This window comes from Rhinatrema bivittatum, chromosome 5 (assembly GCF_901001135.1).
Source record: "Rhinatrema bivittatum chromosome 5, aRhiBiv1.1, whole genome shotgun sequence".
NCBI lineage: Eukaryota > Metazoa > Chordata > Amphibia > Gymnophiona > Rhinatrematidae > Rhinatrema > Rhinatrema bivittatum.
The window spans coordinates 23,455,844-23,481,684 of record NC_042619.1 but is presented as its reverse complement, the minus strand read 5'-3'; the positions used below and the strand labels follow the sequence as shown (position 1 = coordinate 23,481,684).

The window sequence follows — 25,841 nt, the reverse complement described above, 5'->3', positions numbered from 1 at the left end:
GTGATATTGTGCCAAGAGAGGAAGGCTGCATCTGGGCTAGTGGTGTCCAGATTGGGGAGTTCTTTGGTGAGATGATCACTGAGTGTGTCAGAAGTGCAGGTTTTCCTAAATTGGATGGTGGAAGGTGGTTGAGGAGGTTTAGGGCTTTCTTGAGTCATGAGTGTGGTTGTAATTATTGAATGGTCTGACCAGGGAATTGTGGTACAGATAGGATCATTTTTATAAGATATATTAGAATTGATGAAGATGAGGTCCAGAGTGTGTCCTGCTTTATGGGTAGGTTTTTCTATGATTTGTTTAAAGCCCATAGCACCCAGGGTGGTAAGGAGTGCTTCACAGTTAGGGGTGAGGGGAGAGGCGTCTACATGGAGGTTGAAGTCCCCCATTATTATGGCTGGCGAGTCCATGTTGATGTATTTGGCTATTGTTTCTATTAGGGGGGAGATATCTGAGTCCAGTAGTCCTGGCGGAGCATATATTAGAAGAATTTGTAGGAGTTTAGATTTGAAAAGACCTAATTCGAGTTTTGTAGGTGTGATGGTTTTGATTGGAAGTGAATTAAGTTTGAATTCTCTTGTCGGTTCCATCACCATTTGTCAGAGGAGAGCCCTATGAAGGGCATCCACAATCTCTCTACTTCCTGCATATTTTGCAGAAAGGATACTCAAATCCACATTCGGCAAATTAATATCTTCAATAAGCAACATCTCACTCTTCATTCCCATTGTTTGGATGTCTTCAGTCAGATCTCTGTCTACTTTCTCTACCAAGAAGGGCGACCAAAATGGTGTGGGGTCTATATCAGAAGACTTAAGAGGAGGGGCTGAAGAATCTGAATATTACACCCAGGAAGACAGGAGATGCAGGAGGGAGATAATGCAGACCTTCAGATTCCTAAAAGGATTTAACGATGCACAAACTTTGAACATTTTTCGTTGGAAAGGAAACAGTAGAACTAAGGGTCATGAAATGAAACTCCAGGAGGTAAGACTCAGAACCAACATAAGGAAATATTTTTTCACGGAGAGAGTGGTGGATGCCTGGATTGCCCTTCTGGAAGAGGTGGTGAGGATGAAAACAGTAAATTAATTCAAAAGAGCATGGGATAAACACTGTGAATCCCTAAAAGCTTGAGGATAATGAAGAAAAGGGTGCATGGGGGTAACCTGCATGGAACGGCAGTTAGTATCCTTAACAGAAGGCATGGATAATTACTACTCTTAACCAATTAAACCTTGATGTTTTAGATACAAATGCAACATCGCTCTCCGCTTTGAAATCGGGGTAGGGGAAAAAAGGGTATTGGATTCTGAAGACAGCCAACATTGGGCCCCAGCTTTTACAGTCTGGGGTACTGATATAATGCCATTGGGGATAAAGTCCAAAAGCAAAGAATATTAAAGCAGCATTACCTGAATTATCAGGAAAACTGCCCACCATGTAAACATGTTGCAGTAGTTTTGTTATGGGTTTGACAGTTGTTTGGTCTTGCTTGTAAGTACCGGTATATTATTCTTAACAATAGGCATGAGGGTAATCTGCACAGAGCAGAAGTTACTACCCTTAATAGACACATGGGGGTAACCGGCACGGAGCAACAGTTACTGCCCTTGGCGGACACTTGAGGATAACCTGCCTGTCTGCCCTGCAGCTGCTGCCATGGGAAGCTGGTCTTTTTCTGCTGACAATACTATGTTACCTGAATCAGAGGCCTGTAGACCACACCAGTGTAAATGGATGTGCCATTGCCTCTTTTTAAGATGGCCCACAGTGCTGCTTCTTTTCCCCATGTCCTCTGCATTTCAGTTTATTGGATATTGTTTTTGACATAAAGAGCTACTCATACCCCTTTTCTGTCATCTCTAGCCTTCCTCAACACATTATAGCCAGGTATGGCTGTATCCCATTCATGAGCCTCACTGAACCATGTCTTTGTAATAGCAATAATGTCCAAAAATGCTTCTATCATTAGGGCCTGCAGATCTGAAACATTATTGCCCAGACTATGAGCATTTGTGCTCCTAGCTTTCCTCCCTTGGCTTGCTGCTCTTCCTGGTCTCCTTTTCTTCCCTTTTGCTCAAGAGTGGACTATTAAGCTGATTAATTTTGTTCATTTCTCCATCCACTTCCTGTATTTGTCAGGGGTGACACTGCAATTCCATTGGCTTCCTTCTGCCACCCCAGTCCTTTAGTTTAAATGCCTGATGACTTATGATCTGAATTTCTTATTTAGGATCCTGTTACCTGCCGTGGACAGATGTAGGCCATCTTTTCCATACAGCCTTTCACTGTGCCATATATGACCTCAGCCTCCTATATTTCTAAAACCTGTCTTTACCCCAGGTTTTAAGCTACCTATTAAAGTCATGTATATGTTTCTCCTTTCACTTTCTGTAAATAGCTAACACTTCTGAAAAGGACTGGTCTTCACCGTGTGCCAAAGCTGATTCCCCAGGGTCTGGAACTTCTGTACTGCATTATATGTACACATTGGGTATCTTATTTCTAATGTCACTTCAATGTTATTTTTCAAAACTAAAAAGGCATTTTGAATCAGTACCAGGGTGTCTTAGAGTGACAGGTCTTAGGCATGAATCATTAATATGCTGACAGAATACTAATCTAGAAGTAGGACATGAAGCTTTTCAGTATAACACACCTTTAGTTCAAATAAGATCTTAATGTACTTTGTAGGCATTGTACTTCAGAGTCAGATCTTTCTCTGCTGTGGCAGTGAGCCTAGCTAACATTGCTTTATGTTTGTGTGCACCATAGTCTATGAAGGGAACAGTTCAGAAGGAAGATTATCATCCAATTAAATTACAATTGAACAAACTGGGGCCTAAGATGATAACTTGTTCAGGGTAATAGAAATTAAATGAAGAGTCAAGATTAAAAATGTTCTGGATTCGTAGTTTTCTTCAGCTTATTAGACCCCACTAATTGAACTACAGAACTGGGGTAGTCCCATTTAAAATCAGAGTAGCCCTATCACAATTTCAAGCAAAAAAAAAGTGACAAATGTAAATGTCAGGGAACACAAAGAATGAGATGTTTCTTTAGAACACACACAATTTACTGTCAGGTTTCTAATGCTAGCAAAAACATTTGCTGATGCTTGACATTGCTAATCTCTGTAAACGTCAGCAGAATTAGATATGTGCTAAGGACACCCCAAGATAGCATAATGGTATTTCTGTTTGTATCTGAGAAGAGGAAGGGTCTATAAAGCTGACGAGGCCACATACATGGTTATCTGTTGTCATGTTCTAGGTTTCTATGTAAAGGAAACAAATTTGGTAGTGAAATGCAGAGTTTTTGCACAAGGGAAGTAACAAAGGATTTGACAGAGCTAAACCTTTGCCAAAATAAGGATCTAAACTCAGTTGTTTTTGTTTATGTTAAGCGGCAATTTGCAGGAAATATCTATGCTTTAGTTTCCTAAGCCTTTTTTTTTCTTTTTTTACACTATGTAGACATGGAGCATGCAAAAAAAGAAAAAAAAATTGTGATTAAATGGTCAAGTAAGCAAATATAATCAGGAAGTCATAAAAGCAGACAGATGTCATCTATGGATGGAAATTACAGAAGGATTTTTATTATTCCAGCGAGCAATACTTCCACCCTGACTGAAAAATAAACAGTTCTGCAGTTCTCTAAGCAAACTGACTGCCAATTTATGGCTAACGCTTTTGCTGCTTGTAGTTTTACCCAGGGGGAAGGGCACAACTAAATACTACTCTTGAACAAAGTCCTTGGACCCAGCTTTTTAAACTGGCACTTGTTATAGTCACTATCTGGTAGGAGTTGCAAGACACTTTGGGAACACCTGCAAGGCTCACTGCTAGCCAATCCAATAATATTACAAAGGTTACATTTCAAATATTCTATTTCGGTCAGACTGTTTTGCGGACCTTCCTACCTGCAGAATGCTAGAACTCAAATATACTGTGGACTCCCAGTGGAGAACTCCCAGCTGGCCCTGGTTTTCCTTGGTGAAACTTGGTCTTGCTGCTACAGCAGGTGAAGAGGAGAATCTGATGTTTGACACCACACTTGCGCAGGCAATGGCACGGGGCATGGCAAAGCTGTGGCCAGTTTTGGGAGATAGCCTCCAGAATGCCCCTCAGTAGGGAGCGCATACGAGAAGGAAAGAATGCATTACGATTTCCTCTGCAGCTCCTTATTACCTCTTCTTCCTCATCTCGCTCTACATCCCTCTTTGGCAACGCTGTTTATCAGGCAAGCTGCTATATGTAACCGCCCCCACCACCTCCTGACATTGGTTTCCACCTTGGGCTAGCAGATGCCTGGAGTAGCCTTCCAGAGTTGGCACATCATGCTCTCTCTCAAATGCTGCCTAAAACCCTACCTTTTTCAAACTCCTTTTAACTTTTAAACTTTGGCTCTATTTGATCATAACTGTTGATTTTAACCATGTTGTCTACAATAAATACATTTTCTGATGCCTCTTATTTACGTTGCCTGTGCCTTGACCAGACTAAGTTCCACAGAGAAGGGACTGTCTCCGGTACGTATCTGTACACAGCCGTGCACATTTGCTAGTGCTATAGAAACAAATAGTAGCAGATGAGTTTTAGAGCTTGATGAGAACAAAGCTGTACTGGAGATGTGAAGGAGACGATCAGAACTAGAGAGATCAGCCACAAAGTTAGGAGACAGTCAAAGGATACCTAAAATAGTGCTCAAGTACCGCACCATAAATCCTATTTCTCATTCGGGGACCCTGAAAGCTATTCCTCCTTCTAGGAAGGCCTTTGACACGGCTCCGCACAGAACACATAAATAAATTGAGCGCCCTCTGTATGGGCCCTAGAAACTGGGTTAGAAACTGGTTGAGTGGGAGGCGACAAAGGGTAGTGGTAAATGGAGTTCACGTCGGGGGGGGGGGGGGGGGCCCTTTACTAGTGGTGCGCCACAGGGATCAGTCTTTTGACCAATTATTTTTAACATTTTTGTAAGCAACACTGCAGAAGGATTGTCAGTAAATATTTGTCTGTTTGCTAATGAAACTAAAATCTGCAAGAGGGTAAAAAGCCAGGAAGGTGTGGAAAACCTATGGAGGGATCTAGCAAAGCTTGGGGAATGGTCTACGGTTTGACAGCTAAAAAATGCAGTTATGTATTTAGGCTGCAATAACCCAAAGGAAAGATACCGTGGGTGAAATTCTTCTAAGCACAAAAGAGCAGGGTCTGGGGGTGATGGTACCTGATGGGTCTTAAGGGAGCCAAATAGGTGGATAAAGTGACAGAAAAAGTCAGAAAGCTGCTTGGCTTCATGGGGCGAGGAATGGTCAGCAGAAAAAGGGAGGGGATATTGCCCCTGTATAGGTCCTTGGTGAGACCTCACTTGGAATACTGTGTGCAATTCTGGAGCCCGCACCTTCAGAAGGATATAAACAGGATGGAGATGGTCCAGACGGGGCTACTAAAATGGTCAGTGGTCTTTTGACCAACGCATATGGGGATAGACTTAAAGATCTGAACATGTACACCATGGAGGAAAGGCGAGATAGAAGAGAGATTTAAATACTTCCAAGGTTTCTATCTAGAGGCAGCAGACCTCTTTCAAAGAAAAGTAGGCTCTAGAAGAAGGGGTTATGAGATAAGGATGAAAGGGGGTGGACTCAGGAGTAACCAAAGGAAATGTTTCTTTATAGAGAGGGTGGTGGATGCATGGAACAGCCTCCCCATGGAGGTGGTGGAGACAAAACAGTATCTGAATTAAAGAAAGCATGGGATAAACACAGGGAGTATCTGAGGGAGTGGTAGGGTTTGTAAAGCTGAATTAGTTGCTGGGGATAGGCAGACTAGATAGGACCTATGGTATTTTCCTGCCAACATGTTTCTAGCTTCCTTATAAAACACAGGCTTGTGCACATATTATGTGTACTGTAATAGCACCAGAAGTCATAATTACTGCTCATCAAGTCTTCTTATAATTATCACTATGATGATAAACCACCTTTTGTATTATGATATTTTTGTAGGTTGTGATATCTTTCATTATACCAACAAAATCATGCTGTGGATCATGAACTTTTTACTTCTATTATGTATTTCTACTGCACTAATACACTCATACAGTGCTGTACAAACATTTATTTATTTTGAATTCTTATATACCGACATTCCTATAAAGTATACAGATCATACCGGTTTACAGTGTAACATAACTGTCATGAGTGGCGATTACATAGAACATAATATGCTGTTACACATAAGCGATAGCCCCTGCTGTCTAGAGCTTGCAGTCTATTCTTGACTAACATGGAGCTTCATTTATTATGGAAAATGGTTAAACCAAGGGTTAAGATTTATAAGCAACATAAAAAGATGGCAATGTGACAAGTCTTTTCATCAGAACTTTTATAATGTAATTCTTGTGTCCTCAGTCTTCCTACTGCTACCCCAAATATCATCACTGCTATAGGCTTCTAAGAGTTTGTTCTTTTTGCGGAAAATATTAGCTGCTTTCAAAGTTCTATTGAAATCTCAAACTCATATCAGTGGTCTTCACTATTTTTCAATCTGGGGCCACTTTGGATCCAGTGGGGCTGAAGCTGGAGCTAAACAGACAAAATTTTCCTGTGCAAGGCCATGGCCAATGACACTGCCAACTAGTGTGGGCCAATGATACCCCATCTTCATTCTCTCTCTCAAGTACCCACCCCACCCCCCCCCCCAGCCTATCCAGCAGTCTCTCTCTTTAAACTCCCCACTCTGTCCCACCATTCTTGTTCATCCCTTCCATCCGTACCAGAGACCTGTTGATGATCTCTGCGGCTGTCAAGGCCCCCTTTCCTGAAGCCGTTCTGCTGCTTATTTCTGACTGGCTTCACGGAGATCCCTTTCTTAGCCAGGTTGCCACTGGGAGAGGACCAGGGCTCGGCAGCACGCTTGGTTTATTTCTCTCTCTATGGTTCCTCCTCATCTCCGTTTCTTTTGCTGCACCTACCACTTACACTGTCTCTGCCTCCTTTTGGCGTTCACAGGCTAGGAGACAGACTTGTCAACACTGGTATATAGCAGAACAAAGTAGCATAAAGAGCAATCCAAGAAAACCCAAACCTGTGAAACCCAAACATATAAAAACTGGGATTTCTATTATTCAGCTTTGCCAAAAATAACCACTCTAACAATTTTTTTCATTATTTTTAAATAAGCCAAATACCATACCTGTGAAAGGAATGAATGTAGTAGAATTATATATGTATATAAATTGGTGTGAAAAAAAACCCAGTCAGTTAAAAAATTTGTTCCAGTTTTAAATGACATCCTATGTTCACATAATCATCCTAGGTTTAAAAAAACAAAACAAAAAAACTCCACTAAATACATGTGTGTGTGTGTATATATATATATTTATTTTTTTTTTTATCACAAATGAGGCAGAAAAGGGAAAACAAATGATATATTACAAATTACACCAAAGTTAGTCTTGCCAAAACATTTGGCTTTTCTCAAGAGTGCAAATGACATAAGAGATTCTTCAAGTTGAACTGAGAAAGTAATGTTCAAAGAATTTTTGACTTATCTAACTTAAATGCAACAGCTTTGCTGTAGTTGCTTATCCCCCAATCATTTCATAATATACCGCTTAAAAAAAACCAACTAGTTAAAACAGTTTTGCCAATTTAAAAAATATAATGGTAATACAGCTTTTCAAATTCACAAATTTTTTACCATGGCTGTGATTTTTTGACAAAGCTGAATAATAGAAATCCCAGTGTTTGTATGCTTTTTGTGAACGCTGGGGTATATCATATTAGCAATAAGTCAAAACTTATCTGTTTAGTATAGTTTACTTATGTGTACAGGACAAATGATACTCCCCAAAAAGATTGTAGAAATACACTGAAAAATTTCACTTGCTGAGGAGATCATCAACATACAAAATTTAAGAAACATTTTTGTTTTATATGTAAGCTGATTTAAGAAGAAGCAGGCAAAGGGGATAAGTACTTGACATTTTTATTAATAACTATAGGCATGTGCATAATTAGGACTTTAACTTAACCCAAGGTGTTTGCAATCTCCATGCCTACAGTAATTTTGTAAAGACATTTTAAATATTATTCCTTCATGTGCACCTAGGCAAATTAAGAGCCAGATGTACTTAAAGAGTTTTTACCATTTTGGATCTATAGGAAAAATGCGTAATACATCTGGTCATATTATATATCGTGGACTTGAGTTGAAAAAATAACTTTAGAATACCCGTGTTCTGAATTAATACATAATATATGTCATAACACCTACGGTTGAATTGAGGAATAATGCAAAATAATTGGGAAATGGTGCAATATATGTTGGGAGGTTTTTAATTCATTGATTGAATGTGGATGAATGAATGGTTTGCTTGTATTTTAAATAGTGGGATATTTATTGTTGGTATTTATGTGGGAAATTGAGGGTTAAGTAGGGTGTCCACACATTGTCTAAAATATTTGTTTAAAGAGATTGTTTAAAGAGAATTGTAAAAACAATGTGTAAATTATTAGACTTTGTGATGTTAATTTCTGATATGTACAATAAAATTATATATATATGGAAAAAATCTCTAAATTTGTGAAGATAGTTGAACATATGTTTGTCAAATTTAATGCAGTATAATATGGTATATTGTGAATTGGTGTCCTTATGGTGCTATATTGTTATTCATACATATATATATATATATATATTTAATTATTTATTTTTAAGAGAGCACACACTTTATATTTAGGTAAAACTCCAGTAAATATCTGGTACACGTACCAGAAGCTTCTGTAAATGGTGCAAATGTGAGGAATTGAAGCATTTTTCAGTAATTCCAGTTCAAAAGGGATTACAGGTATTGTAAGTTATACATTGAAAAAGGTATTTGCATAATAAAGTATCTGACAATGGATTATAACATCATAAGATATTATAACATAAGAGCTGTCATACTGGACCAAGGATCCATCATGCCCAGTTATCCTGTTTTCAGTACTGGCCAATCCAGGTCGCAAGCACCAGGCAGGATGCCAAATAGATTCCATGCTGCTTACGCTTAGGAATAAGCAATTTGCTTTCCCCACAAGCTGGCATACTTACCCTGGGACCCGCTAAGCTCCTTTCACCACAGTGGTGACTCTGGGTTTCCCCCTAGGCATGTGCCTATCTTTAAAGACTCTATGGTGGGAACGGGAGATGATGCCATACGGCTGGGTATTTAAACCCCAGCCATGCAACTGATGCCTCAGCAACAGGTCACCTTTGCTCCTTAGTGTGAGTTGCTCATCTCTCCATCCCTGCTCGCCTAGTCTCTCCAGCCCTATCCACCTTGTCTTTCCTGCCCTGGCCCGTCCAGCTTCTCGCTTACCCTTGGACTGACTTCTGGACATGACCTCGGCGTGGACTCCGACCACTCTTGCCTTCCGCCTGCCTCTGACCGCAGCCTGGACATCAACCACTCCCGCCTACCCTGGAATGAAGTCCAACCCCAGACTTAAGTCCTGGCTTTCTTGAGAGACTCTCTCACCTAAGGCCTGCCAGCCCCCTGGGAAGCAGAGGGCTCACCCTAAGGGGAAAAGGGCTGGTAATGATGAAGCTCATGACCTGTTTCTCCTTCCTACAGGAGAAACAGGTCATGAGCCAGCTGTCGATGAGGACCTACAGGGCTTTCCCTGTAAGCTGAATCAACCTCACTACAGCCATATCTGACAAAAGGATTCCTGGGAAATTACAGACCGGTGAAGCCGATGTTGGTTGCTGGAAAAATGGTTGAAAGTATTCTAAACAAAATTACTGAACATATAGACAAATAGTTTAATGGGATAAAGTCACCATGGATTTAACCAAGGGAAGTTTTGCCTCACCAATCTGTTACATTGTTTTTTGAAGGAGTGAACAAACATGAGGATAAAGGTGAGCCAGTTGAAATAGTTTATCCAGATTTTCAGAAAGTGTTTGACAAAATCCCTCATGAGAGAGACTCTTGAAGAAATTAAAAAGTCATGGGATAGGAGGCAATGTTCTATTGTGGATTAAGATCTGGTTAAAAGAGAGAAAACAGAGTAGGGCTAAACGGTCAATTTGTCAATGGAGAAATGTGAATAGTGGAGTGCCCCAGGGATATGTACTAGAACCACTACTTTTTAAACATATTCATAAATGACCTAGATATGGGAACAATGAGTGAGGTGATCAAATTTGCTGGTGATACAAAATTATTCAAAGTTGTTAAATAACAAGAGCACTGTGAGAAATTGCAAGAGAACTTTGCAAGACTGGGAATCCAAATGGCAGATGACATTTAATGCAGATAAGTTCAAAGTGATGCAAGCAGGGAAGAGCAACCCAAATTATTGTTACATAAGGAGAAATTACTACTTACCTGATAATTTCCTTTTCTTCAGTGAAAACAGGTTAATTCACACCAGTGCATCATGCAGCTCTACCAGCAGATGGAGATGGAGCAAAGCTGACATCATTGTATATATATTGTGATGGCGAAACCGAATGACGGTATATAAAGCTCGATAAATAAATAAATAAATATGTATATCTATATTTATATCTATCTATATATATCCCTGCATCGACATCAGCCCAACAGTGCTCTCTACAAAAGCTGACTGTGGACAACTAAATGCAGAGTCGCCACACCGCCGCAACCAACGACCGCCCTCGATTCAGAGCCATCACTTCCGGCCAGGCAAGCTTCCTTAAAAGACCGCGCCAGCCCCTGGCGTCGCGCGCTGAAGGAGAGCGACTAAGGGGCATGCCCCTTAGTGTGCCCCTTTGCGTCCCATTTGTGCTCCGCCATTAACCCTCCCCTCTCTTCCCCCCCACTTCTTTTCTTAGCACATCTGCACTCCTATATTCTCTCAGACCAAATCTTCTACAGCAGCATACCCTCACCTCCACCCCGTCTCCTCCTGCCCACCACTCCCCCCCACACTAGTACCTTCCCAAAGACTACAAACTGCTCCCCCCACCCCTATTCCAAATGGCTATGTTCCCGATTCGCAAACTTAGATACAACCACCACAGACATACCTCACTCTGCTGCCCACACTCACCCCCACTATCTAGTTCACTCCTTCCAATCATGCTCACTCCTCTCACACAATTTCTTGGCATCACAACTCTTACCATGCTCCTAATTAACTCTCAATCCCTAACCAAAAAAACTCTCATTCTAAATGATTTGCTCCTTGAAGAAAAACCTGATATCTGCGCCATAACAGAGATATGGTTAAAGGATTCTGACACCGTCCTTCTCAATCAACTTCCCAACATAGAATATGACATCTACTCCATCCCTAGACCCAAAAAAAGAGGTGGGGGCCTCCTTCTGGCTGCAAAAAAACATCTTATGCTAAAGCAATTCCCAGTCAACCTGCCACCTAAATACGAAGTGGGTCTCTTCAAATCCCTGCATCTCCAAATATGTTTAATATATACCCCCCCACCCCCCCGGCACTCTAGACTCCAACATCTCCCCAATCATAGAATGTGTCGCAGCAAACATTTCCAGAGATATACCTGCTGTCATTCTTGGTGACTTCAACCTCCACATCGACTCTCTCCCCCTCTCTCATAGCTGTGAGACGCTCCTTATCTCTCTCAATGCCATGGACCTCCAACAAATCATAACCAACCCCACTCATAAAGCAGGCCACTCCCTCGACCTTATTTTCATGAACTCCCTTCTCCTCCCAAACCCGCCCACATACACACCAGTACCTTGGTCCGACCACTTTCTCCTAAAAACAACCTTCACTACAAAAAAATATCCCAAGACGCCCTAACACAAAAACTATTATACAATTCAGGAAATCATGTCCCAGAGATGACCTCATTGACACCCTTACTGACAACCTTAAAAAAACTAGACCTCTCGGACCCTCAATCCGCCATCACCTCATGGAACCACATCACCAAGGATACAGCCAACAAACTTTGTCCACTAATAACTAAAGAAATTCAGACATCCGTAAAATCAAAACAACCATGGTACACACCAGAACTAAAACTTTTAAAACACAAACTCAGGAAGATGGCCGCGGCTTGCAGACGCTGAACCGGTCTGCCCTGCCAACTGCTTCTTTTTTCCTTTATTATTTACTTGAAAAGAAAAAAAAATTACCTGAAATGCCTCATAAGCGCAAGGGTAAGGTAAGGGTTTATCCCTCAAGCCTACCTAGCCCGGCGGGGCAGAGGCATATCACCGAGTTCGCGCTGGTCTCTCCTGCTGTGGGAATCTCGAACGCTGCTGCGGTGGAGCCGAGGGAAGCGGCTTTATCGCCTGGCGAAATATCACTGAGCCCACCAGAACCCCGAGGACTGCTGACTAGCTCTCCCCTCCGTCTAAGCAATGGAGCCGTACTCTCAGATGCTATGCTGGCTGTGGGAGAACAGCGCGAGGGATCCTTTGCTGAGAGTGGAGCTGGGCCTACCCTCCCCCCCCGGAGGTATGTGAGTTGCCTGTGAGGAGTCTGGTGAGTGAGAGCAACGATCCTCCGGGAACATCGAGAGAACAACTGCAGGGGGAGGTAGGAGGATTGGGACCCCTGGAGTATGAAAAACCTGCAGAAATAACGTTGGAAGCCATATGGGATCTTATGGCTACCATGGCCCGTACCCAGAAGATTCAATCTCAGCAGTTGGGCAAAATTGAAAACAAAATGGATTCTGTGGAAAAAGAGCATTTACAGATGATTCAGGACCATACTATCAATATTCAAGATTTAACAACTAAGGTAAATCAGACACAGTCACTTAACTCCTCCTTAGTGAAGGATTGTATAATATCTCAAAGAAGGCTGGAGTCTGTTGAAAATTATTTGCGTTGTACAAATGTAAGGTTGGTCAATTTCCCTAAAGTGTTAGGTGAACCAGTTCTGGTGACTTTCAAGCGATTTGCTGTGGAATCCCTCAAGATTGAAGCTGCGAAGGTGCCGACTGTGAAAAAACTCTTCTTTCTTAGAAGTAGTTTACAGAGTTCCTCGGGAGGAGAGAGGGATGAATCCAATAATTTAACACAATACTTGGAGAACTCTGAGATGGAAGTTACAGAAAGGCTCACCCTATTTGTTCAATTTTACACAGAACCAGAAAAAAGTTTCCTGATGAAGGCATTCTTCCAAAATATTAATAATATGTTCATGGGAGGGACGGTGAGGGTCTATCCAGACCTATCGCGTCCCACTCAACAGCGAAGGAGGGCGTTTTTAGCTATGCGCCCCGAGGTCTTGGCTAAAGGGGCTAGCTTCACCCTCCGTTTTCCTTGTAGATGTATCATAAAATATTCTGGAAATGTATATGTCTTTTTCATGCCAGATCAACTGAGAAGGTTTCTTGATGGGGGGCTATAAGTTGATTTGCTCGAGGTTAAAATGAAAGAGAGCTTTAAGCCTGCTTAGTAAAATGTTTGAGTTTCCTTGGTACTTCTCTGTATTTCTGTTTCTCCTCCCCCCCTCACATTTCCTCTGTAAAAACAAATGATGTTGTGAAATAATCCATTGTATATGAATATATATATATGATGGTTTGAATTTTTCCTTTTGTTAAATTTTTCTTTTATTTCCGTCAAGGTGTATTCCTTGTATTTGTTTGTAAAAAAAACACTATAAATAAAGAATTGAAAAAAAAAAAAAACAAACACACAAACTCAGAACTCAAGAAAAACTATGGCGCAAAGACCCCTCCTCCAAATATAGAACATAAGAACATAAGAAAATGCCATACTGGGTCAGACCAAGGGTCCATCAAGCCCAGCATCCTGTTTCCAACAGTGGCCAATCCAGGCCATAAGAACCTGACAAGTACCCAAACACTAAGTTTATTCCATGTAACCATAGAGAATAGCCACTGCCATTAGCAAAGTGAACTTAATAGCAGGTAATGGACTTCTCCTCCAAGAACCTATCCAATCCTTTTTTAAACACAGCTATACTAACTGCACTAACCACATCCTCTGGCAACAAATTCCAGAGTTTAATTGTGCGTTGAGTAAAAAAGAACTTTCTCCGATTAGTTTTAAATGTGCCCCATGCTAACTTCATGGAGTGCCCCCTAGTTTTTCTACTATCCGAAAGAGTAAATAACCGATTCACATCTACCCGTTCTAGACCTCTCATGATTTTAAACACCTCTATCATATCCCCCCTCAGTCGTCTCTTCTCCAAGCTGAAAAGTCCATTCCCCTTATCATTTTGGTAACCCTTCTCTGTACCTTCTCCATCGCAATTATATCTTTTTTGAGATGCGGCGACCAGAATTGTACACAGTATTCAAGGTGCGGTCTCACCATGGAGCGATACAGAGGCATTATGACATTTTCCGTTTTATTCACCATTCCCTTTCTAATAATTCCCAACATTCTGTTTGCTTTTTTGACTGCCGCAGCACACTGTACCGATGATTTCAATGTGTTATCCACTATGACACCTAGATCTCTTTCTTGGGTTGTAGCACCTAATATGGAACCCAACATTGTGTAATTATAGCATGGGTTATTTTTCCCTATATGCATCACCTTGCACTTATCCACATTAAATTTCATCTGCCAATTGGATGCCCAATTTTCCAGTCTCACAAGGTCTTCCTGCAATTTATCACAATCTGCTTGTGATTTAACTACTCTGAACAATTTTGTGTCATCTGCAAATTTGATTATCTCACTCGTCGTATTTCTTTCCAGATCATTTATAAATATATTGAAAAGTAAGGGTCCCAATACAGATCCCTGAGGCACCCCACTGTCCACTCCCTTCCACTGAGAAAATTGCCCATTTAATCCTACTCTCGGTTTCCTGTCTTTTAGCCAGTTTGCAATCCACGAAAGGACATCATCACCTATCCCATGACTTTTTACTTTTCCTAGAAGCCTCTCATGAGGAACTTTGTCAAACGCCTTCTGAAAATCCAAGTATACTATATCTACCGGTTCACCTTTATCCACATGAAGGCTGAAAAAACTGACATATAAAAAAAGAATAAAATTTAAAATTAGGCAAAAAAGTCTAAGAAAATTAAGATGGAAAACAGAACAGTGCCAGTGAGGACACCTGATCACAGTAAAAGTAGATTCTTCTCTCAGAGTAGAAAAGCACATATTTACAGGTTTTGCAAAATGCTGCAGCTCAAACAGTAATGTCATATGCACTGCATGAGCATATTACACCAGTGCCACGACAATTTAAACTCCACACACTGCTCCACAGGAAGCCACTGATTAACAATAATACCCAAGGCTATACATGGATTAAGTCCTTCCCTTATTACGGGCAGACTAGCAGTTTATGAGCCAGGCCGATCGCTACATTACTTAAGCAGGTACCTACTTATTGTTCCATCTTTTGAGATTGTCTCCAAAGTAAAAGGACAGCATTTTCAATAGTGGGTCCAATTATGTGGAACGAGTTACTGTTGGAATTGTGTACTGTGACAGACTATAGACAATTCAGGAAACAACTTTAGGCGCATTTGTTTTAATGTGTGCTGTCTATAATTTTATCATGTATCTTATGGATTTTAATTTATGTTTTATGTGAGATTGTACTCCGCTCAGGAGTTTTCTTTCTGAGCAATAAAATAAATGACTGTAAATAAATAAATCCATTACCAAAAAATGGACAGAGATAGTCCTTGTGCAGTGGGGGCCAGACAATCCTGCAAGTGAAAGCATCCCCCCCTTCCCCCACCTCCCTCACCCGCTCCCCTCCTTCCCCATAGCTACCCAAACCTCTCTGACAAAACAGCACCTTGTAAACCCCTTCTAACCTGGAATTGCAACCCGTTCCTAACCTATATTCCCATAATACAAGCCCCCAATTCCTTTGCACATGTATTATATGTACTATAATTAGTAGTTGCTAACCACTCCTCTAAGTTAAAATGTAAAAATAAGCAGCCCATGTATTATATTAAGTGGCAATTATTTTTATAATTAGTTACTTGCTATCTGTTCTAAGTTATACTGTAAAAATCAGCAGTCCATGTCTTATTTACTGTTCAGTTGTATGTGAACCGATGTGATATCTCGATCGAATGTCGGTATACAAAAACAACTAAATAAAAATATTTTGTCCATTATTTATTTAAAACCGTATATTCCGCAATCTTCCAAATACAAATTTGCGAAAATTGAAGTAGTTTTTCTTAACTAGTCAGCAATTTTGGCTCATTTTTCCAAACTACTTGGTGGTCTCTGACATTTTCTGTAAAATTAGGCCATTTTTTCCTATGGATTTTTTTTTCTTTTTAATGGATACTATAGGTCAATCCATGCCATAGGATAAAGTTGGATACATGTAAGGGAGTGAGTTGTAATTGACGTCCCCTCTATACGGGGGTTTGTTTTGGCTTGAGAGAACGGGAGTGAAGGGGTTTAGGGGTGGGAGAAGGGGCAGGAAAGATGGGAAAAAAAGGGGGAAAAGAATTTGTGGAAATTAAACTTTTGTGATAACTAAAATATTGATGGTCTTCCAACCAATGAGTTTCTGGCTGCATATGGCTAAATGTCATGCTGTGTAAAACTTTTTTGGCAGACAAAACAAATTAAAAAAAAAAAAAGATTCAATTTGTATATAAAACTGTAGTCAAAGAATGTAAATTCAAACAGTAATGCTTATTTATATGGTGATATGATTTAATAATTCTATTGATATGATTAAAAGTGTTTGTTATAGATGTCCAAAATACAAAAAATAAGAAAGAAAAAGATTAAATACTCTTAAGAGGCGACAGACAATTACATACTGCAAACATAATTCAGCACATTATCCCAGGGAGGACTGGTATGTTAATTGTCAAACGTGAGAGGGCCCGAGAGGCTTCAAAAACTGAGATATCAAAAGTGAGAAACTGTGTTAGACTATGCATAAAGGCAATTTAAAAAGGTAGTGAAGCTAACTTCTTACAACTGAGTTCTATTATATTATGCATTCGGTTGTCACTTATGTCATGGAATGGAATGTGCTATGATGCCCACTACGTACATTGCACATGCACCACTATATCTCTCTGCTACAGCTATAAGCTATAACTGCAACTGAACTTTGACCAAGTATGCAGGAGGATAGAAAAGAGATAATATCTAGTTAGAACGTCAAAACAAACTGGAGAATTCAGCACAGAGTGGAAACTGAAGGAGGCATCATGCGCAAGAAAAATTACACAGGAATTAACATTAGCTCTTTTTAGCTATGAGCGACTGGATAAAAATAATTACAAGTAACTTTTTTCATCTAACACTTAACTCTTGCTTCTGGAGATGCTGCTTACATAGTCACCCCAATTCCTTATGAAGCTACTTTTTATTTTACTATTATTGCCAGCAATTACATTTCCTATTTTGTTTTATTAAATGCATTCTTCATGTGTACAGGAAAATCTTTTACAGTCACATTTTACCTATTTATAAACTATATTATAATATCAGCATAGCTATCAACTTAACTTGAAAATTCCCTTCTATTTTGAAAGATTTCCATGTCCAAGTCAACTGATATTGGAGAACCATTTTGTTGATTACTGGTGTCACTACTAAAAGGCTGCATCTTGAGAAGGTTTGTCTATACTTCCACAGCACAAGAAGAAAGATCAAAAGATCCTTTCCAGCCTGGGATATCAGAGAAAATCATCATTGGAACCTACTACGTAATGCCTCACTCATTTCCAACAATCCTCCAGAAACCATACTGTAAAGATTCTCCCCAACCTAAATCCATCATCCAGCTCACTTGATGTCTGTCCAGCAAAACTAGTTAAAGCCGCCAAACTTGGTCTGTCTAGCTGGATTGCAGACTTCGTGAACTGTTCTTTAAGTAAGGGTATTATGCTAGATGTGCTTTAAAAAAAAAATAAATAAAGGCTGTCCATCCATTCCTCAAGAAAGCCTTCCTACATCCTAAGATCTTAGGCAATCTTAGGCCATTGTCAAACACCTCACTCATGGCAACAATCATGAAAAAAAATAGCTTTTCATCAGCTCCAGACCCTGTTAAAGGAAGGGCAACTCCCGGACAAACTCGAGCCAGGTTTCAGGAAGGGGCCCAACTGGATGACTTTCTTGGGGCCACTGATACAGGAACACCCTCTTCCCTGATCCCACTTGATTTCTCAGCTGCCTTCGACATCAGTGACTGGGATTACCTAACAGGCAGGCTATCATGCATTGGTGCTGAGGGACCAGCTCTGAAATGGTTTAAGTCATTTCTAACAGGCAGAGCACAAACCAATCTTCTTTCAATCCCCATTCAACATTTATATCAGACCACGGATTAATGTGATTAGGAAATTCAAGCGCCAATGCTTTGTCAATGCCAATGGCATTCAGCCATGCAAAAGAACAACTGCCTTACAGAGATCTGGAAATGGTCACCCTTCAGTAAAACAGAGGTATTTATGCTAGATAAATCCACTGCACCTTTTCAAGAGTTAAAATCGGTTCTGACCACTACCCTTCCCAATAAAATTGGAGGTCCAAACATGAATACTCAAATCACCACAGTTCCAAGGAATGCCTTCTACCACACCTCCAGCGACTAAGGCAGATTTATTTATTTATTTGCTTTTATATACAGACATTCGTTGGAGTACATCACATCGGTTCCCATTATAACAGTTGGAATAGTACGACAGGGGTGTCTTACTATTTATACATTGTAACATTAAACCTTAATGGGTGAACTTTAAACATATATAACATTAAACATTAAGGATTGGATATTGAAAATTCAATTTTAGAACTGGGCTAAGGTGCCTCATAACAGATACAATATAGCATGTAACCAATTTTAACTTGAGATTAAGGTGTCTTAACAATGATACATGGAGACATTGGAGGGGGGAGGGCAAGGGGGCAGAGAGTAAGAGAGTGCAGAAGAGAGGGGTGGGGTGAGGGGGGGTTAGTCTGTGTGTTGGTAGGCTTCATGGAATAGCCATGTTTTCAATTGTTTTTTGAATGATTGGGTGGAGGGTTCCAGTCTGAGATGGGAGGGTAGCTTGTTCCAGAGGGTGGGGCCAGCTACTGAGAAGGTACGTTGTCTGGTGGAGGTAAGGTGCGCTAGTTTTGTGTGGGGGATGGCAAGCAGGCCTGTGTTTTGGGACCGCAGGTTTCTCTGGTAATCGTGGGGTTGGGGAGGGTCTTTAGACCATTTGACTTTTCCATTGTTGATGGTTTTGTGCAGGAGGGTGAGGATTTTGTATTGTGACCTGTGCGGTATGGGGAGCCAGTGGAGTCCTTTTAGAATGGGGGTGATGTGTGATGAACGGTTGGTGTTTGTTAGAGATCTGGCTGCTGCATTTTGCAGCAGCTGGAGAGGTTTGGTGGTGGAGGCAGGTAGTCCGAGGAGGAGGGAGTTACAGTAGTCCAGCTTGGAGAGTATGAGGGATTGTAGCACTGTGCGGTAATCATGGTAGAATAGTAGTGGTTTGAGTTTTTTTGAGGACTTGAGACACTGAGAAAATCAATCCGGCCACCCTGATATATGCATTCATCCTATCCCAGACAGACTATTGTAATATTCTGTATATAGAATTCCCATTCCTAAAGTGTATACAGTTAGCGTAGAACTTTGAAGCACAGATGTTACCAGACTGCAGGGACCACATTAGACCGGTCCTTCGGAATCTATATTGGCTACTAATCCCCCTACTTGACTCAATTCAATGCCCTCTGCATTGCCTTCAAGTCACTAAATGACTTAGGCCCAACTTACCTGTCTCCCTACAAACACTCCCACAGACTGAGATCAGAAAAAGAGGCACTGCCAGAACTCCCCCATCCCTACAGACACCAGGCTGGCCCAAACCCACAAGTGTGTCTTCCCTCATTCATCCCCAGACTCCACAACTCTCTCCTAACAGAGGACAAACTGGCCACTAACATACTATATACCACCGTGCAGAAAAGACCAAACTTACACTACCTTTGCCACCACTATCCCCCCCCTAGGTCGCTTTACTAAGCAAAAATTCTACCTCATACCTGATTCCCCCCTCCCCTTCATCTCACCACTCTGGCACTCGGCTCTACTGTTTTTCTAGCATTTATTTTGGTGTGTTATATATGTATGCTAGCTTTATTTATTAAATATCATACATATCTTTAATTGGATCTCAAGAATGAAAGTTTTGAAGACATAAACTTTTAAGGAAAGAGGAAAAATCCTCAACTCCCACAAACTTCTTTTCTATATTGATTAGACCTTCATAACAGGAGAGATGTGAGGTGTGAATTAACTTGACTTGCAAGACTGGAAAAATGCGATAAAGCTTTGCCAATTCTGACAGATCCTTCCTATTTTTCATACTCTGAGGAGCAGTAAAAAATTGTGATCTCTACAGCAGGAACTGACTTTGAAAGCAAACAAGGATTTAATTAAATCTGGCTCTGCAATTGAGTTGCTCAAAAGAAGAGGTCAAATATTTTTAATTAAAAAGTTTAAAGGTGGTAAAGTATTAGTAAAGACATGCAGCATGTCAATATATTTTGAGGGGAAAAGATACGTGTGGGAAATGAGGAGCATAAACATGCACTCCTGTAAAATAAATATCCATTCAGTCCCAGTTTCTCTCACTGCACCATCACACACAAGACAAAGCACTACAATACACCTAAAGCTAGAAAGGAAGGTAAAGAAAACGCTTCCTTAGAAAACATATGGACTGTTGTATTAATTCACAAATATGCTTAAATATGCGTCAGATTTTATTTGCTTTGCCTCTGTACATTTGGGAATGCTTTACCTTCATCTTATAAGGGCAGAGAAGAATTATCTAGCAGCAAAATGAACATTGGCTCAATAAGTCTACCACCTTAAATTCTTGCTATTATTAAAAGTGGAAGAATGCAGTATTAGAAATCTATTACTACCCAAGATGGCAGATTGATAGACTGTGCATGCCGTTGGCTCTCTCGGGTACCCTCTATAAAATGTATTTCTTGCTGCCTTTTTTTATCCTGTTATGGGTAGAAAGCGGAAACCTAGGATGGGGCCTTTCCCTGCGGTCCCTCCAGTGACTCCTTTTTCTGGCCCGATGGATGCCTACGTCCTGTGCAGCAGCTCAGCATCGGGGGACTCAGCCATTGGGAGGGAGGGGGGGAGGGGAATTTGAGCTCCCCTCTATCCCGGGCTCGTTGTCACCTATCAGCCCTGTTGAGGAAACACCACCAGGAAATCCAGCGACTGCTAGAGGAGCCCAAATGTTGGGGGGGGGGGAGGGAAACGCCACCAGAACAGAGTGCCGGCGAGTCAGGCCAGCGGCAGTAGCTGAGGGTCCAGATTTCAATCGAGGACAACCTGGATTGGGACGAGATGTAATGCTGGGAGGCCTTGGGGGCAATGCTATTGAGTTTACCCACATTGATTCCTGCTGTTCAAAGACCTACAGTCTTCTCTCTTGAGACTATCTGGGAAGCTATTATTGAACTTCAGAGTTCAATTTCACAACAACTATCTCCAGTCATATCAAAATGCAATGAGTTGGAAGAAAAGGTTGGTGCATTCTCCAATACAACAATTGAAATGGACCAACAATTTTCTTCTATAAGAGACCAAGTAAGTGCTATACAACAAGTACAATCTGCTATGATTAAAGAAAGGGTTAACACTACTCTGAAAATTGAAAATCTGGAAAACGCTATTAAAAATAGGAATTTAAGATTTATACATTTTTCTCAAGTACCCCTAACACCTCCTAGAGAGCTGTTTAGGAGGTAATTAATGGAGATCCTCCAGATTCCTGAAAATGGGATTCCACCAGTGTCTAAGATATTTTACCTGCCAAAGTTTAGAAGATCGGAAACACAAGGAGAGGGAGCGGCACTATTAATTCCAGTTGGAGAATCAAGTGTGAATATTTCAACTATGCTGGAGACATCGGATTCAGATTTAGCTGTTCCAGCTACATTGATTGCGACTCTCGCACTTGAACCAGATACAGATTGGTTAATGGGACTCTGTTTTCGACATAGGGCTGAGTCTTTTCTTCAATGTAAAGTTAGGGTCTTCCCGGATGTCTCGAGGGAGACTCAAAAAAGGAGGAAATCTTTTCTCCTACAACAACTGCAGGTATTGCAAATTGGGGGTGTTTTCTTTCTGAAGTTTCCATGCAAGTGCATGATAAAGAATCAAAATAATTCACGTATATTTTATGATCCCCCACAGTTAATTTCTTGTTGGGAAAACTCATGCGTTGCCAACAACTTCCAGTGCTAATACATTGTAGTTCCCCATAGATAAAATATGGCTGCTGTTTTGTCTATTGATCTTTTTTCTTTGATGTTAAAATAAATTTTTTATTTATTTTATTTAGCAGTTTTTATATACCGATGAACGTTGGGAACATCTCATCGGTTCACATTAAAACGAAAATCAGCAACAAGCGCTTTACAGTGCAACAAAGAACATGCGAATATTCAGATAGGGTAAAATTGCAACGATTTGTGGGAGCCGACCCATCCCCCACCCAAACAATTACTTTGGGTGGGGGATGGGTCGGCTCCCACAATTTGAGGACTTGTATTGAGAAATGGGAAATGTTAATTTCTTGCTGTATATTCTTACTACTTGGTTTAATCCTCTTCTCATATTTCTGATCAAGATGTAATCTTGTATATTTTGGAAAATGCATACATAAAAAAAAAAAATCTATTACTAAGCGATAAGTTAATAAGCTCACTTAGAATGTAGCAGCACAGTCAAATGTTCTCTAGTGTACACATTATTAATAGCTTTATAGAGCTCATAATCTAATATAAAAGGAAAACCTAATGAATGCCAGAGAGATAGCAATGTTTTACAATGCTACTCACTTAGCTGATAAAACACCCTTACCGTGTCGCTGTCACTAGGCTGGAACTGGAAGGGTTGTGCTTTGTGGAATATGGAGTTTTCCTTTACAAACAACTGAAGATTGTAATCCTGTACCACCTGAAAACAGAAGAGATCATATGTGAGAGGCAGAATGGTTACTCAGGTACATTACTCTGCTTCAGACAGTAGACATGGACTCTAAGGTCCATCTCTTCTGACCAATTCACTTCCCTCTGCATATCATAGACCCTAGGTGATCGGTGGATTTCCCTTCACTTTTTTTTTTTGCAACAAAGGATCCTCTGTAGTTATCCTGTGATTTCCTTTTTGCATCTATTACCTCCCACTGGGAGGCCGTTCCATGCAGCCACCATCGAATCCATGAAGAAATACTTTGCAATCTAATAATGAACAAGCCACATCTACAGCTTCTCAAGAGGACTTTGGATTTAATATGCTAATCCAGGTATCTTCTGCTGTCAACAAAAATATCATTGATGCTGCTTGAGAAATACCTGTCTGCAGGCTTCATTGCATACCAAAGAAACTGTGAATGTACAGTATCATCATCAACCTCCCCATGAGACTTTTAAGTCCAGTACTGCCAATGGAAATAAGTAAGCAATGCTAAATAATGCAATTCTGGGAAAGTTGACAACCGCATTTGGAAATAAATCTTTTGCCTGGAACATCCAACAGTATATTTTTATCTTATTTCTGGTCTGCCAGTTTTCTCCTGCTTCACTGGGCAATGGTACTAGAGCCTTCATTTGCAACTACCCAGGGCCACAAAATGCAGCTTTTCCAGAGACCATCTAATACACACCCCGAGTCTGGCCACTAGATGTCACTGTTAGTGATGCCAGGGACTGCCTCCCCTTCCGCCCACCTTACCAGGAGCTGTGAATGCTGCCTTTTTAGTATTCCCTGAAGATCTTACACAGGAATCAAACCAAAGTCCTCTACATGGCAGTCAGACCATTAACATATTTACAATACTTATACACCCACTACAATTTGAATGGGAAAACGCCTAGTGTCTGGTATACTGTCACATGTATCGTCATGCAATTCAGTATCATTCCTCCCATATGAAAAGAAACAGACCTTAACTAATGCAAGTGGCTGGAAGGGCACCAGGCACATTCCTCCTCTCCAGGCTTCCATTAAATCTATTTGCAATTTTGAAAACAATGGTGTCATCTAACATTTGCATATTCAGACAGCTGTATTCTTTGTCAGTTTTGCACTGACAAAGGGAACATGACTCTTGCAAGTTAGTCACAAATATATTAAAAGTTCCTTTTGTTTAATTATTGCAAAATTGCCCATTTCAAACTGCAAGTTAATGCCATTTTCTCTCCACCAGGCTCAGGGCCCCACTTCCTTTTCATATTTTGATACACTCAAAGCTATTACAGGCACCAGATCCTTGAAATAAACTTGTGGTGCTAAAGGGAAAAAGAGCATGCCTTCCAAATAAAAAAATAATAAAAGTTTTTTGTTTTTAATTGCCCAGTGGACATCTCCAGGATAACTACTGCAAGTACCAAGCATACAAAACAGGAAAATTAGGGTCTAAGCCTACTACAAGATTTAATCAAAAGTGTTACACTACATTTCTAACTCAGTAATACTACAACCATAATGGAAGACTTGCTAAGAGGAAGAATACGAGCCAGGTGTCCCAAGGAAATAAGTCCTAACGCTACATCAGAAGCTCCCTTTAAGTGCATTCTCTGGCCTTCAAGGGATGCTCACCTATCTGGCACTACCAAAATAAAAGTGAGAACAGCCCCCCTTTCTTGCTTCTCCCATCAATGAGCAATGACCAAAAGTAACAAACTGCCCAAAGCTTCTGTCAAGTGAGATTGCAATCCCATCTCCTGACGCTCTCAGAACCTCGCAACGTACAAGAAGAAATTCTTGCGCTCTGCTCAGAACCTGGAGGTCGTCAGAGGGCTGAAGCAGCGCAGAACAGAGCTGGCAAACAATACTGCTAAAGCAAATCCTCTTTTATAACAAACTAGACGTTAAGCCCGTAACAACGGGCTACATTAAAAAAAAAATTTCGGTCCATTTCCCCCCCCCCACCTCATTCTCCCCTCACCCTTTATTCTCCCTCCCACCTCCCCCCTCTAGTCTCCCTCCCTCCTCCCCTCAGTCACTCCCCTTCCGGATAGCACAAATGGAAGATCTTCGGGGGAGGTCCCGCGCGCGTGCCGCTACTGCGCCTTGCCGCCGCTCCTCGCCTCCACCGCTCCTCCCAGCGCCATTTTTGTTATGGGCAAGCTCTGGCCGACGTCCTCGCCCCCGCATGCGCGGTAGAGTTGCTCTCTACTGCGCATCTGCGGCACGTCGGTCCGGGCTCCCTTATCTAGTAGATTCTCTACAAGATTTACTGTTGGGGAGGGGAATATATAGTGGAGATCACATTAATAGAATCTGGTTTTAACTGAAGAAAACCATCTGTAGGGAATGACAGGCAGATGTCATCCCAGAGCAAACTCACTGCAAGCTCATACTTTCAGTGCTGGGTCTACCTGGAAGATTAAGCAGATTGCTGCTAGCAGGTGTACTGGAGATGGTCACTTAGTATTAAAGTGAGGGGACAGTAATACACTCAGGAGATTACTTGGCTATACCTCCTTGAGGTTAGGTCTCAACTTTGAACATAAGCCTTAAATATTTTCTGTAATTTGCTGCTTGTATCAGTCTGGCAAGTTAGTATGTGCCAGCAAAATACTGTAAAATCTGCTTTCCAAAGGCTCTGTTGAAACAGTATAACAAGTATGCTATATATAGAGGCTAGAGAAAGGCTACACCCGCTTGAACATTTTTCACATTTTATTGTGTCAGTGCATCAGACCTGTATGCATTTAAATGAGGATTTTTTTTTTCACTCATCAACATATCTTTCAGGGCCAAAAATGTTTTATTGGGTGTCACACTATATAAATATATCCAAAAAACAGCTATAGCAGCAATTAAAATGACTCTGTTGGACCAGGTCTCCACTGAC

General features: G+C 40.9%; 1 protein-coding gene across 2 annotated transcripts in view; it reads right to left on the bottom strand.

Moving 5' to 3' along the window:
* Nucleotides 1–25,841, bottom strand: part of FCHSD2 (FCH and double SH3 domains 2) — a 537,915-nt gene that overhangs the window by 146,229 nt on the left and 365,845 nt on the right. For both annotated transcript variants that reach the window (XM_029602137.1, XM_029602138.1), the window contains exon 10: nt 22,841–22,936. In XM_029602137.1, coding sequence (XP_029457997.1) covers nt 22,841–22,936 — 96 coding nt within the window. The remainder of the gene's footprint in view (nt 1–22,840; nt 22,937–25,841) is intronic.